This window comes from Cynoglossus semilaevis, chromosome Z (assembly GCF_000523025.1).
Source record: "Cynoglossus semilaevis isolate Cse_v1.0 chromosome Z, Cse_v1.0, whole genome shotgun sequence".
Lineage (NCBI taxonomy): Eukaryota > Metazoa > Chordata > Actinopteri > Pleuronectiformes > Cynoglossidae > Cynoglossus > Cynoglossus semilaevis.
The window spans coordinates 827350-842941 of record NC_024328.1 but is presented as its reverse complement, the minus strand read 5'-3'; the positions used below and the strand labels follow the sequence as shown (position 1 = coordinate 842941).

At 39.2% G+C, this 15592-nt stretch overlaps 1 protein-coding gene across 7 annotated transcripts in view; it reads right to left on the bottom strand.

Annotated features, from left to right (window-relative positions):
* Window positions 1–15592, bottom strand: part of cacna1ba (calcium channel, voltage-dependent, N type, alpha 1B subunit, a) — an 81579-nt gene that overhangs the window by 50017 nt on the left and 15970 nt on the right. For all 7 annotated transcript variants that reach the window (XM_025052984.1, XM_025052985.1, XM_025052990.1 and 4 more), the window contains exons 4-6: window positions 5320–5411; window positions 4576–4728; window positions 4306–4493 (exon numbers count right to left, since the gene is read on the bottom strand). In XM_025052984.1, coding sequence (XP_024908752.1) covers window positions 4306–4493; window positions 4576–4728; window positions 5320–5411 — 433 coding nt within the window. The remainder of the gene's footprint in view (window positions 1–4305; window positions 4494–4575; window positions 4729–5319; window positions 5412–15592) is intronic.

Genomic DNA, 15592 nt, shown 5'->3' with positions numbered 1-15592 from the left:
GGGAAAGAGAGAAAGAGTGAGCGAGAGAGAGAGAGAGAGAGAGAATAGAAAAGCCATTAGAAGCCCTGCTCTGCCTCTAAACCTGTCTTCCATTTAGCAGCAGTACCACACCCATACTGTCTGAGAATACCACAAAGATACAGCTATATCTTCATGGTAACATATACTGATACATGATTAAAAAAATAATGGGATATTGTTATGCTGGCACACATTTAGGTAAGGTAAACAGACTAAGCCAATGAAAATCCTTTACAACACACTAAATCTGAATTCACATAAAGCACAACAATAAAAACATGTCTAATTTGACAAGAATACATCTACTGAACAAGTAGCCTTCAGTTATTTATATGCCTTTCTTCTTATTATTTCTATTTCCATAAGAAATAATAATTCCAAGTTACCACTGAGGTGCTCTGAGCATGTCACTGTCCCCACTCACTGCTCCCCGGGTGTTTAAAGCTGCACACTGTTCACTTTGGTGATGGGTTAAAAGCAGAGGTCACATTTGGTTGTGTGCAGTGGTGAGCTGTGTCACTATGACACAATGAATAATTAACTTTCACTTCACTTTCACTATAACCAATGATAGGTTCCCTTCTCTGAGCTTGAATGACAGACACAGACTCGAGACCTAGCAATACCAAAGAACAAGTGTCACAGACAGGTCCACACTGTAGGCTGTCCTCTGGTTCATGAACAGTCCCATCACCTGAACTCCTACTGACAACATCAGAACATCTACCTGCTGTGCTCATGTTAGTGGTGACTTTGTTTTTTCTTTTGCCAGTGGGGACTCATGTAAGTGACCCTAATGAGGCTCGATGATCAGTGGGAACTCCGAGGTGTTCATGGTGAGTTGTGCTGTTAAGTTGACTATGATGAAGGGGTAAAATTGTGCAGAGCACTTCCAGTAACATGTAGCAACCTAACATTTTCTTACTGACAATTTGTTTGTATCAGACAATATGAGGTCAGGTTACCTCAGGTCCTTGTTTAACTAAAAACAGGTTAAGTATAAAATAAAAATTAAGTATTCTGTCATGATTGACAGGAGAACTCTTTGTACAAAAAAAAATCCAGGGATTGTATTAGCTGCTGAATGTGCAACATGTGTAATTCTTTACTGGAACATGTCAGAAATGTCATCAAGCTGTATTATTCAAGCTAAAGCTAAGCTAAACATCTATTTTGTAGGAAACCACATCAGGTTGTCAGACAATTTTAATGCAAAAGTCTGTCTTCATGTCAGGGGGGAAAAGAATCCTCTAGACATTTATGTGATAGTAGCACTGATGCAGGAACTCAAAGATGAATGTAATGCAGACATGTACCTCTCTTTAGACAACGTCTATGGTTCAGAATGCAAGGAGTTTTAAATGAGACAATCCCAGGTCTTAATCTACAAAGTGCAGCTACGTAGATCTTTCTGTTCAGTTTTGCTAGTTTTAATAGAGAAGATAACCAGGCTCAGTAACTGCAGGCTGTTGAGAAGCTAAAATATGTTATTCTGTAAGATTGAGAAAAAAACTTTTTTTTTCAAAACTGCAACAACTCCTAGGAATGCGTTGGACTGCTATATAACTTCATGTTAAACAAGAAGTTTATGGTTTAAAACACATTGGATGTCATTTCTGATATATATATATGATAATTTATCACGTCATTCAGTTTGGGAGCTACACTGCAGACAGAGACAGCACCAAACTTTGGTCTTTGTCTGTGTCTGTCAGAAACCAGAGTTTATGGCTGAGAGGAACTCGGGGGTCGCCTAATGAGAAAGTGACAGCCTGAGACACAGAGCTTCAGACAGAGACGGATGAAAGCCCCTAAAGCCATGATGGATGGCTACTCTGACAAAGAGGACACAGCCCAGTCCCACAGAGGTGTGAAATAAGGCAGGTCTCAGTTCCCTCTGAACAACTTAATCCTAAAATCACATTCGGCCAGAACAGCAACCTTGGCCTGTGCAGTAGAAGTGCAGCAGCAGTCTGTCAGTGATTCTGAGAAACATGTCAAAGAGCAGGAGAATGATGGATGAAGGAGTGATCCCAATGCTTTGACCTTTGAAGACTAATTTAGAAAAGACACCAAAGTGTTGCTCTTAACACTTTGGTGTCTTTCCTAAATTAGTGAAACAATCAAATGTAACAATCAAAGAGTTAAAGCGGAAAACTGTTCAGACTGAACCTTTGGGGATGAAAAGTATAAATACACTATAATCTGTCCTTCCACATCCACCTCTCCATAGGCAAAGTATAGCAACACCTACAAGAGAGAAATGGTATACAACAGTCTATAATATCTCTGCATTTTCTCTTTTTAGTGCACATGGTGGATAGATGTTTCAGTGCATGAACTGGGAGGTGTTAGATATTCAACTTGCAGTATACCAGCTGTGTGACAGTGTATGAGTATGACAGCTATGCAGTATGTAAAGAGTAGTTTAAGACAAGGTGAATAAGCGTTGAGGAAATATACATTTAGGAGACTACGTGTATATTACTGCCCTAAAACATCCGTCTGCCTTTAACCTCACTGTGCGCTGACTATTACACTCTCTCTACCTGACCCTCACCTCTCACTCTGGTTGCCTCCAGGAATTAACAAAAAGAGGAGAAAATAATAGGCACTTGCTGGGCTACAGAAAAATATTAATATTGAAAAATAATGTTGTATTAGTTTATGTAACTAATAAACTACAGGGTAGAAAGGGGAACTGCAATGTAATTGAAGTCGCATTCTTTGACTTTATACAACCCCCTAGAATTCCTCTTCTCTTTCTCTTATAAATGTCCTCTACTACAGCTGTTTAAAAATTTAGAATATTACACAACTGGTTCCCTGACTTGTTAGAATTTAGGCTCCTATGCAGATGGAGGAGAAGAAGCGGCGGGTTCTATACAAGGAGTAGAGCGATGAAGCTGTGGTACTAATGGGAGCAGTGGTGCTGTGTGTGACTCATCCTCCACAGCCTCCCATGCCTTTAATCATCCCCCCGAGGAAAAAGGAGGAACAACAATGAGGAGGAAATGCTCTGTGTCTCAGCGTCAGTGCTGCACAGTTGTACTGACGTATGCAGCACAGACTGGGACACATTAAGTGACTGACAACCAATAATAATAGGATTAACATAAAAATCGGAATGTGAGAACTGCCATTAAATTGCCACTGCCACTGATAATTGAGTTTGTGGACAAACTATAGACTAAAAATTTTGTTGGCATATTATAGAAATCTGTTTTAGACGCAGACTAAAATCCACCCAAAGATTGGACCTTGGTGAATTCTAATTGAATACCCTTGTTAATAAATTATTGCTATAGATTTAAACAGTGAATCAGCACAATGCCAACTATATCTGTCTGTTTGCTTCTTTTTTATTTAACAACATATTGCACATTTCAACTGTCATGAAAAGCCTGTGTTTGGATTGTTATTAACATATTAGTATCCATACAATTTGAGAGTCTAATCAACTAAACCGTTGCATTAACCTACAGTTCAGAATAAATGAATCAGTGAGAAAAGAAGTGTAGATTGATAGTTTGTGCTGATGTATTTGCTACTAAATCATTGACGGTCAAATGCATTATACGATCTTTCCACCCTCTTTATGTGACAATGGCAGCTTTGGTTAATGTCAACATGTTCCTGCAGAACCTGTATTGACAAAATGCCACTGAAGGGTTAGCCTTTTTTGTATAAGTGACAGAGAAACACTGTTTATGGAGGCACTGTACCATCATGGCTGATAGTGTAAAGAGCTAATGAGCTGCTGTTAAGACTGTTTAAGTGCTACAATAATGCAGTCCATTTACAACCTGCCTCTCATTCATTCGTTGACACCACAGCATTCTCATCAATTCAGGGTCTGATGTTTACAACAGAAGTGATGTGTCATTAGTGGCCTGATCTTACCCAACCACTAAAAAAATCTATCTATCTATCTATCTGTCTATCTGTCTGTCTGTCTGTCTGTCTTTCTGTCTATCTATCTATCTATCTATCTATCTATCTATCTATCTATCTATCTATCTGTCTGTCTGTCTGTCTCTCTGTCTATCTGTCTATCTATCTATCTATTTGATATCTATCATTTCCAAAAAACTACAGCAAACATAGCCACTGCACAACTGTGGTCTGAGCCTTTACAAACTTAGTAAAATGTGGAGAAAGCTGTGTCTGTAAAGGCTCAGTTGTGCAGTGGCTAAGTTACCGTACCCAGAAAAGTTGAACTATCCAACCAGGTATTGCATTCGCTGCCTAAGGAGGACGTCAGATTGCTGCATGCTGACTCACGTTGTACAGTATGTCCACCCATCCCTCCATGGTGATGCACTGGAAAACGGTGAGAATAGCAAAGAGGATGTTGTCAAAGTTGGTGATTCCAAAATTGGGTCCAATCCAATATTCCCTACAGGCGGTGCCATTCCCGCAGGTCCGTGCTGGAGCTTCCAAGCCACAGGGGAACTCGGCCGTCTGCTCACCTAGAGACACAAACATGACCATTGTTACATCCCACTAAAACACAGATCCTACGGAACTTTCACAACAACTACTTTTTCTTACCTGTGTCTGTCCTGAAGCAGGTGCGATGGAATTTTCCCATGTAGAAGTCAAGGCCAATGATAGCAAACATGAGGATAGCAAAGAAGAGCAGCAGGCCGATCTGCAGCAGAGGTACCATGGCTTTCATGATGGACTTCAACACCACCTGAAGACCTGAGAGCACATTAGACGAGGTTGATGTATTTAAGAATGACATAATATTGAGTACAAGAGCAGAATTGGGGCAGTGGTGGCCTAGTGGTGAAGGAGGCGGACTTCGGTCCGGAAGGCCCCAGGTTTGAATCCACCAACTAAAGGAAGCGGAATTCGGTCCGGAAGGCCCCAGGTTTGAATCCACCAACTGCCAGGTTGCCACTGAGATGCACCGGGCGCCGACCACGGCTGCCCACTGTTCACTTTGGTGATGGGTTAAATGCAGAGGGCAAATTTCGTTGTGCATGGTGTGCTGTGCTGTGCTGTGTCACAATGACTAATAAAGATAAGTTTAAGTTTAAGAATTCAATGTGCAACTTTATGTTGAATGGTCCATCACACATTAAAACCTAAAACCACACAGGATAGGTACGGGAGATCAAAACCACAGCTTATATTAGCTTTACTTAGGTAAAGTTGCTACGTGTGTAGACTGCTGGGGAGCTCCCATTGAGCAAATACACCTCTTATAGCAATTATAATAGTAATAATAATAATAACAACAACAACAACAAAATAATAATAATAATAATAATAATACAGTTAACTTACTTGGAATACCAGAGACCAGTTTTAGTGGACGCAGAACTCTGACTGCCCTCAGTGTTCTCAGATCAAAATCAGCCCCTACAGTAGCCAGGATCCTGCAGCAAGACAGATAAATCAACATTAGCCGTGACAGCTCTTCGTCTTCCAGTAGTTTGTCACCTAAAGGAGCAGCCTTAGGTTTACAAATACTGTAGAGTGAAATATGTGATACAATTAAAACCATACAACAGATAAACTCAGTGCACCATAAGGAGCACAGTAAAATGCAGTTCAACAAATGGTTCACTGGGCCAGAATTACATTTAAATAATAAAGAATGGAGGAAGGAAGTTGGTAAAAACCCTAAAAGGTCTCCAGAATTGACATCCATTTGAATTACAAATTGTTCTGCTTAACCATTTTGCCCTAATTTATAACATGTACTGCTTTATTTAATGATGAAAAGATGTGCTTTTATTTTATCAGACCTCAAAATCAGCAGCCAAAGCATTTTAAATGAAAACACTGCATTCAGCGATCTGCTTTGTAGAATTGTCCATTCAGTTGTGTGAAGGTTTGTGTGAACCTAAAAGAAGTGTTGAACCACCTGAATAGTTTCTTGTGCCTAAAGCCACTGAATCAGTTTTTGTGGCCAATGAGATGTTAAACTAAATGGCCATGATTCTTCAAGGCTGCAGACGCTCCTCCATTTAAAAGGCTATAAGCCAACAACAGAGTCAGGAACGAAAAAGAATAGTTTGAGTCCAACGCAAGGTTAAACAGTGTTGTTATTCAGGGAGCTCTATTTGTCATTGTTTGCTTGTTTGTAATGTTGGGACAAAAGATAAATGAATCATCAGAAGAAACGGAGAAAATGATTGTACTGTATATGAGTGTGTTTCACTGTTTACTGTCTGAACCTTGGCAGTAAATCATTCTTAATGATCGATAAACATGTGCTCTTTTGTATTTAACAACAGGTAAATGTACAACTGTGTGGTTTCACAGTAGTAGACTGTAGTTTACACACTGACCATCACTGTTAAAATCTATCAGCAGCATTATACCAAAAAAATATTCAACAACACACAGGCCTTTTCTTTCACATTGGAGATTTGTGTCATGAAATTGAAATTTTCCTTTCTAAAAGTACTGTTTTAAAATAAAATAAAACAAACTAGGACTGTTGAAAATAACATGTTAATTACATTAATTAGTTAATTAAAAGGAATCAGATCTATCAGATCAGATTTAATGCATTGTCATGCACCACAGAACTTAAATATGAAATAAAAATATGAAGAATATGAAATAATGTCACTGTCCTTATCACAAACAAAGGTTTTTTTTTTTACATGCTCAGCTTCTCACTCCCTGTACAATAGTAAATATTGCTGTCTCAAAGAAATAGTTAACAACATTCATGCGACACGAATTAACACACTTTTTTTTTTAAATTCTAGTGAGGATGTTGCCTGACTCTGTGACAGTGAAACCCTTTGGTAGACAAACACACCTGTAAGGATGAGGTACTTTTCAGTGACACAGGCGGCATTCCCATTTACATAATGGTGTCACTGCGTATTTGGAAAAGAACATCACACACACAGCCAGCGTCATCCTGCAGGGTCCATTAGTGGCATTAGTTTGCCTAAACTATGCACAAAAAAACAGTTCTGGGAAAGAAAGACTGGATAAAACCTATAACACCTGTGTGATACTTTCAATGAAATATGAACTAAAACTTCTCAGTGTGTTTCCAGATTGTTGGTCAATCGATGCCATTACAAGTTCTTTTTGAGCCAATAGCTGCCCAACCTGGTTTTAGCAAGACTTTCCGAATGAAGTGGCAAGGATTTCATTTTGATGAAAAGCACAAGTAAAAGGAAACAGGCATCAATTAAATTATTTTTTTTAACAAAGTGCTTTCTCCTATTTATAAACATCTATTACATCCAATAATAGTCCCAATAAATGACTATTACAATAAACTAACATTACAACTATAAACTTATAAAATAATGTCAACTAATGTACAAAGGAGAGCCAAGGTAGGGAGTGCAAAAGGTTTCTGAAATAAATATAACCTAAACGCCCTAAACACAGATGCTGCGTCAGCCTCAACACACACTGATGTTCAACTCTCTGTTTCTCTCACACATACATTTTGAGTTATTCCCTCTTTTTAGCTCTATTGAAGTGATGGAGGAGGCTAAAACTTTTGGTATGAACTGGTTTCTGGCATTTTTGACAACCAACAACACATACCAAAGTTTCTTCAGTAGTTAGGAGGAAAGAGGCTGAGCCAGTGTTGCCTATTAGACGATAATTATTGTATTGATGATAGTATAAAAATAAGCCTCAGTATGATGTATGATCAATAATCTCTGATTAGAGGAAATTAACAATAATTTGACCATTTTGTAAATGGTACTTATTAGTCTAGTTATGACAGGGGTACAAAAACAAATATTTTGAGTTCATAGTACAATAACCCTATATTTCTCAATGGACAACACACAAACGTCATGTCAAATGTACTGCGAGGGACTGTAGACGGATTAACATTGTATAGGACGAAGGCTTCACTGAGGTTTTGAAAGCATCTGTGGACATGTTCTACCAACCTCTGTTAAGATGCACAGCAATGACTACAGTCCACGAAGTCCAGTGAAAAAAATGGAAATAGTTATTACCTTTTTATGCTATATTTAAATATTTAACGTTTCCTGACATTTTTTCATATATACAATTCTATCACTTGGATTGGTCACAAATAAAAACAGGTCTGAAACACATACATCTACCTTCTGGTATTTGTCTCATGGTCCAGCAATGTTTGAAATACTATTGTCATCATCATTAATCAGCAGCTTCCCTGTGATTATTGCATCAAAAGTTTTAGTTAATTACTAATTCATTCATTAATTAGCCTTAATTAAAATATATTGATAGATTGTAAAAAAAAAGTTTTTATATATATATACATATATATATATATTATAATCAGGCTAGTGTTCATCATCGGACTAGTTCTCATTATTGCTCTACATTGTTGACGTTTTTCGATCTAAAACATCAACAATGTAGAGCAATAATGTATTGACAATAGAAGCTCTAATAGGTGCTAATGCAGGAAGAATGATGAGAGCAAGAAAGGTAATACTGTGTGAGATAATGTGATGAAGAGAAACAGAAACTGGGAGGGAACAAGGGGAGAGAGTGAAAGGAGAGAGGAAGGGAGAGGGAAGGAAAGCCAAAGTGGAGACGAGCAGAGGCGTCACCATAGAAACAAAGGAGGCTCCACTGATCTCATCAGAGACAAACAGCAAGGAGAAGCTGACTGGAAGAACGACTCCAGACAGTTTGGGAACATGTACTGATACACCTTTATTTGCAGACTTTATTGTGGAGTCTTATGAGCCTCAAAGCAGTTCTTGTACTGATTAAAATTTTCAACACATTGGATGTTCTGCAAAAATTTGAAAGTTTAAAATGTGTTTCTCACTGTTATTTCTCTAGTCTCCGTTTTATGATATGGAAATGGAATCAAGAGAATGATGCGGTTTTCACTGACAACAATTAAACAAACAAACTCAAGGTTGGACATTTAACAGTTCTGTAGATTTTTTCTACACATTAAATTAGTGTTTCCCAGTGTGGGGACAGGGCATTGCAGGAAGAGGGGTGGGCTGGAGATTTAAACAATAGTTGTTAATGTATCTACATTAAGTCAAATATAACCTTTTTTAAAATGGATTAGAGAGTGACCTTTTTTTTCCTTCTTGTGTTTGTTTACACAAACAAGATAGAGAGATATCTTTCTTTTAAATCTGTTTTGGTGTAATAAAGTTTATATGTTTGGAACATTTCATGTTATATATAAGCATATTTAAGTGAGTCAAAGCGAGCCACAAATTTTTTTCTGCAGCAAATGTTATCGACATCGCTGACATCTCACAATACGTTCGCTTACCTGTACTGACACATTCACCTCTTCAAAAGTCGACTAAATTAACAAGCTGCCATTATATGAATTTTAATCTATTATTTTTTCATGTATACACTGTTTTACTCTCTCTACGATACTATAGAAGTCAACTTGTGTAAATGTGCTGTATATATGAATCAGCGCTATGTATACAAAACTAATTTAAAAGCCTTAAATGAAAGAATGACTGTTAACAGGATAGAGATGTCATAAAGCTCGGCATTGACGCTATTTATTTGGGTTGATAGAGTTGAGCTTCAGACCTTACCATGGCAAAATACTGAGTGAAAAGGACACTTGTTTTGTCACTGTGGTTGCTATTTAGAAAACCTTCTCCAGCTCAGGGTATAACCACGTTGCGTCAGTTATTCAGTGAGAGCAGTAAATGCTATGGCAGACAGTAGAGAGAAAAAATCACTGTAACATTATCTTCACCGCCGGGAAGAAAGTGTGAAATGCTGCTGTGGTGCCAAGAAATCCCAGAAGACCCTTTGGAGACACCTCTAACTACATGACACCTCTAACTACAACAGTTCTTCTTCTTCAAAAAAAAAAACAACAATTGTCAAATAAAAAAACATATTTCTACTCTTGCGATCCATTCGTCAGGAGGCTAATATCACAGAGATTACTAACCTATTAATATGGTTGGAGTTTTTAAATGTTGTATAACACCACGCTGTAATTTTAAAACGTCTCAAATTTCATGTGACTCATGTCTAACATGTAACATTGTGCGTTTCTAAGTGCTTTAAGAACCAGGTTATGAAAAAATCATTGTGATTATTAAGTCTACTTTGACAGCGCAATGCTTTTAAAGGTACAGTTCAGTGACATTGATCAATGATGCCATAATAACCTTTCAGCGTAATGCAGGTCAATTGATCTGAGCGAAAACTAGACTGATGCACATCATCTCAGCCTGGTTTAGCTTGGTAAAAGAGACAAAAAGACTTCCACTGACTGTATATAAAGGTTTGGAACACTTCCCGCTACACTCCTGATACTGACTCTCTACTGAGCTTCAACTGTTTCTCTGCGCTTGTCCATATTGTAGCTGCTGCTCATCAAAGTCTCTGAAGTTTCAGTTCGTGAAGCTCATCTGAACCATGTTAAAGCGTGTGATGTGTTCACACACTCTCTGAGACAGTTTGAAAACCCAGGTTCCACAAGAAGATGCCTTTGTTAGTCCACACTGACAAGTCGTCCTGTAGTTGTGAATTCAAAATACTGTTTTCACTTTCCTTCTCAAGGTATTTAAGAACTGTGCAATTTTAGCATGACACACTATGCAACGTGGAACTAATAAACTTTGGTACGACGTCAATTTTGATGTGAGCAAAATGTACGATGATCATTTACTCGAATCACAGTCAATATGCAACGTGATCAGCATACGTCCTCCATCTGCGCCACCATAGTTACAAAACCGTTCAGGAGAGAAGAAAACATGAAGAATAAAGCGTGTGTTGTGGCATTTTTGTGCATTTAAAAAAATATTGAGAAGCCGTTCTATTGGCTCATTAGTAGATGTAATAATAATAATAGTTTGCATTTGCATCGGCCACTGTGAAACACTGAAGATGCTAAATTTCGGACACTGCTCGAATTTCATCTCGGGTTATCTTTGGCCGCAAGACATTGACTACAGCTGTCATAAGACCACTGTTTTAGAGCCATGACCAAAGATATCTCCATTTTCTCCTACGATGGTCATCTTTTGACTGGGTCCAACATCGCAGACTGTAAACCAACCATTAATCGTCAACACTGCAATTCCTAAAAAACTGCTTAATTCACTGGAAATAAAACACCAAGGGAAAAAATATAAATAAATGAATTAGTGAAAATAAATTTGCCTTGCTGTGCCCTTTTATAGCACTGAGGCATTTTAGGCCTGTAGGAGTACCCGCCCCCTATTTTAAAAACCGTTGTGTTAGATGATGCTGTTGGTGCAAAAGATTGGGCAAGGTATAAGTCAGTGCTGTGTGTTCAGTCAGAGTTCATTCAAAGCCAAAGCTTTCATGTCTGACATTTAAATCAGTAGATATCATTACTAAATGGTACGAAACGAATTCTGAAAAGAGACTATTATGACACTGCAATTTGGGTGTGGCACTAGATCGGCTCCTGTAAATGCGGCAGTTCATTTAATCCTCTTGTATGAAGACGCAGTCATTTGAGCAATGTAGTTATAAGCCAAAGCCTCCAGCAGGTTTTCTGAGTAGCTCCCCTTCAGATGAAAGTGCAAGCAATCTAGCGTGCAGAGTAACACAGCTGATAGCTGGAAGAAGACGGCAGAGTGTGGCTGCCTGCAGGGTCCCAACCCTCTCTGACAACTAGTCCTCAAATCAATCAGCTCTCTGGGGATGATGGCGGAGGCAGGGGCGGTGATAAAGCACGGAAAAGGAGCGGGATCGAGACACCTCCCAGGACATTGATCAACAATCTCAGACACATCAGACCGGAAAAAAAACCAAACGAGTGCACAGATTGTCTGCCTGCCTCTGTCTCCTTCTCCCTCTGCCTCACTTCTTTTCCTGGCAAACCTGTGTGCTGAGCTGAAACAGACCGAAGCTGGTCAGGCTGAGTGGCAGCACATTTCTGCCTCCATAGTAAGAAGGGTGAAGAGTGTTAACCATGCTTTGCTTCATTCCAACAGATACAAGACATGAGCAGCTCATGCTGAACGGTGCAGAGACCTGGACAGCACAACATATTGACACTGACGGAATTCTTCACACAACAGCACAACAACATTATAAGCTACAGTTGCCTGTTTTTGGGAGATTTGAAAAAACATATTTATTTTCTGAAAAAATGTATAGCAACGAAATGTGATTAGTTTTTTTTTTTTTTTTTTTTTGCTAATTCAAATGTAGTTTAATCCAGTGAAACTAATTGTGACAATCAAGTCAGAGTTGCAGCTCAGGATTTGGCAACATCTACTGTGGCAACATCTACTGTGAAACTATGTGTTGTCCTCACTTCCTCACAAACATGTAGCATAATACTTGGTAGCTCTGTAACCACAGGAACTATATGTAAGCTGATGTAATAAGATGGTGGTCAAACAGGAGGTTTAATCAGTGGAATGTGAAATACACATTACTGATGTGAATGACATGTAAATATCTTAGGCCACTGTGGGGTCAGAAAAACAAGGCATACACTCCTAAAACCATTCACTCATTTTTTCATCTTCTACTGTGATTGAACATCCATTACAAGTCTGTTGCTGATTCACAGACAGAAAAAAACAACCATTTACACTCACAATTATATGTTTTGGTAAATAACAGAATTCTGCAGTCTGCATGTTTCTGGACTGTAGGGGGAATCTTGGGTACCTGGGAAAAGCCCTGCAAACTCCATAACAAAAAGACTGAACTTGAACATTTATCTGCATATTTTAAGGAAAGAGAGCTGACTACCCTACCACCATGTTCACCTCATAAAACCATCAGAAAAAATGGTTTATACCGGAAATTTACCAAAAGAAATTTTGCTGAAGAATGTATTTAAAGCTTAAACAGAGTAACAGTGTAACACTTTCTACAGCTTCGTGAATTCTCTACAACATACAGTATAGGTGCCAGGCTATATCAATAACCAATGACCAGCTTTGTCACACCATGGCAAAAGTGTCATAGGAGACAAATCTTATCATTTGGAATAAACGTCAGATTTTTTAAATCTGGGATGTGTGTTTTCATAATCCCATCAGACAGGGCTGTGCAATTCATTAAAGTTTGATCAGATTGGGATTTTGATTTCCAATAAAAAATGTTTTTTTGTTTTGTTTTTTTACATCAGTAAAAGACCATTGGACATCAGCAATCCTACCATTATTTACTGTGGTCTTCTGTGAACCAGGCGTTAGGTTGGTGGATTGAGTTACATATTTGAATTGATTAAATATAATTGTTGAATACATCTTCTTCTTTTTCTTTCGGCTTTAGTCTCTTTTTCAGAGGTTGCCACAGCGAATCATTGTTTTCCATCTCTCCCTGTTCTCTGCATCTCCTACTCTGACTCCAACTACCTGCATGTCCTCCCTCACTGCATCCATATATCTCCTCTTTGGTCTTCCTCTTTGTCTCCTACCTGGTAGCTCCATCTCTAACATTCTTCTACCAATGTATCCACTGTCCCTCCTCTGCACATGTCCAAACCATCTCAATCTGGCTTCTCTAGCTTTTTCTCCAAACCTTCCTGTCTGTGTTGTCCCTCTAATGACCATTCCTGACCCTGTTCATTCTTGTCACTCCTAAAGACAATCTTAGCATCTTTAACTCTGCCACCTCCAGCTCCTCCTCCTGTCTTCTGCCTATTGCTACTGTCTCTAAACCATACATCATGGCTGGTCTCACCACCGTCCTGTAAACCTTTCCCTTCACCTTAGCTGACACTCTTCTGTCATAGATCACTCCTGACACTTTTCTCCAGCTGTTCCATCCTGCCTGTACTCTATTCTTCACCTCTCTTCCACAGTCTCCGCTGCTCTGAACAGTTGATCCTAAGTACCTAAACTCCTGCACCTTCACCACCTCTGCTCCTTGTAGCCTCACTATTTCACTGTTCTGCCTTTCGTTTACACACATGTACTCTGTCTTGCTGCGACTGACCTTCATTCCTCTTCTTTCTAGTGCAAACCTCCACCTCTCTAGGTTCTCTTCTAGCTGCTGCCTACTCTCACTACAGATCACAATGTCATCTGCAAACATCATCGTCCATGGGGACTCCTGTCTGACCTCATCTGTCAATCTGTCCATCACCACAGCAAACAAGAAGGGTCTCAGGGCCGATCCTTGATGTAGTCCCACCTCCACTTTGAAGTCTTCTGTCCTCCCAACAGCGCACCTCACTACTGTTGTACTATTCTCATACATGTCCTGCACCAAACTAACATACTTCTCTGCCACTCCTGACTTCCTCATACAAAACCACAATTCCTCCCTTGGCACTTTGTCATATGCCTTTTCTAGATCTACAAATACACAATGCAGCTCCTTCTGACCTTCCCTGTACTTCTCCATCAACATCCTCAAGGCAAATATTGCATCTGTGGTACTCTTCCTAGGCATGAAACCATACTGTTGTTCACAAATCTCCACTTCCTGCCTCAACCTAGCTTCAACTACTCTTTCTCAAATCTTCATTGTATGGCTCATCAACTTTATCCCTCTGTAGTTGTTACAACTCTGTGCATCACCCTTCTTATGAATTGGCACCAGGACACTTTTTCTCCACTCATCAGGCATCTTGCCAGTCTCTAAAATTCTGTTAAACAAACCAGTCAGGAAATTTACTGCCACTTCTCCTAAACACTTCCATACTTCCACTGGTATGTCATCAGGACCAACTGACTTTCCACTCTTCATCCTCTTCAGGGCTTTTCTAACTTCATCCTTTCTAACCTGATCTACCTTCTTCCTACTAGTCTCTGGCTCCTCGTTTCTACTTTCCCTTTCATTTTCCTCATTTAACAACTCCTCAAAGTATTCCTTCCATCTTCTCAGCACACTTTCCTCACTTGTGATCACATTCCCCTCTCTGTCCTTAATCAACCTCACCTGCTGCACATCCTTCCCAGCTTGATTTCTCTGTCTCACCAATCTATACAACTCCTTTTCTCCTTCCTTTGTGTCCAAACTCTCATACAACTCTTCATATGCCTTTTGTTTGGCCTTGGCCACTTCCCTCTTCACCTCCCTTTACCATTAAGGTCTGCTCCAATCACCACTCTCTCTCTCCCCTGGGGATACCCTGTCTATCATCTAATCCAGCTCAGTCCAGAACTTCTCCTTTTCTTCCAACTCACAGCCCACCTGTGGGGCATAACCACTAACAACATTAATCATCACTCCTTCTATTTCTACCTTCACACACATCAACCTGTCTGACTCTCGTTTCTCCTCTACCACATTTCAGGTCAACAGCACTGTTGTGGTCGTTGTTAACCTGGGCCTCGACCGATCCGGTATAGGAATTAGTGATTCGCATATTTGATAAGGCTAAAAGTTTTACACCGGATGCCCTTCCTGACGCAACCCTCACCATTTATCCGGGCTTGAGACCGGCACTATAGTATCACTATAGTAGCACTGGCTTGTGTACCCTAGTGGCTGGTTTGAATACACGTATAATATATGAATACACATATATCACATGTAAAATGTGAGTGTCTGAGCATTAACAGCATTATTAGTCATGAGAATGACTACTACTACTTTTTAAATGTTTATTTCTTTGTATTCGGATCATATTTACGTTTGTTGTACGTATGTATTTTTATATTTCATT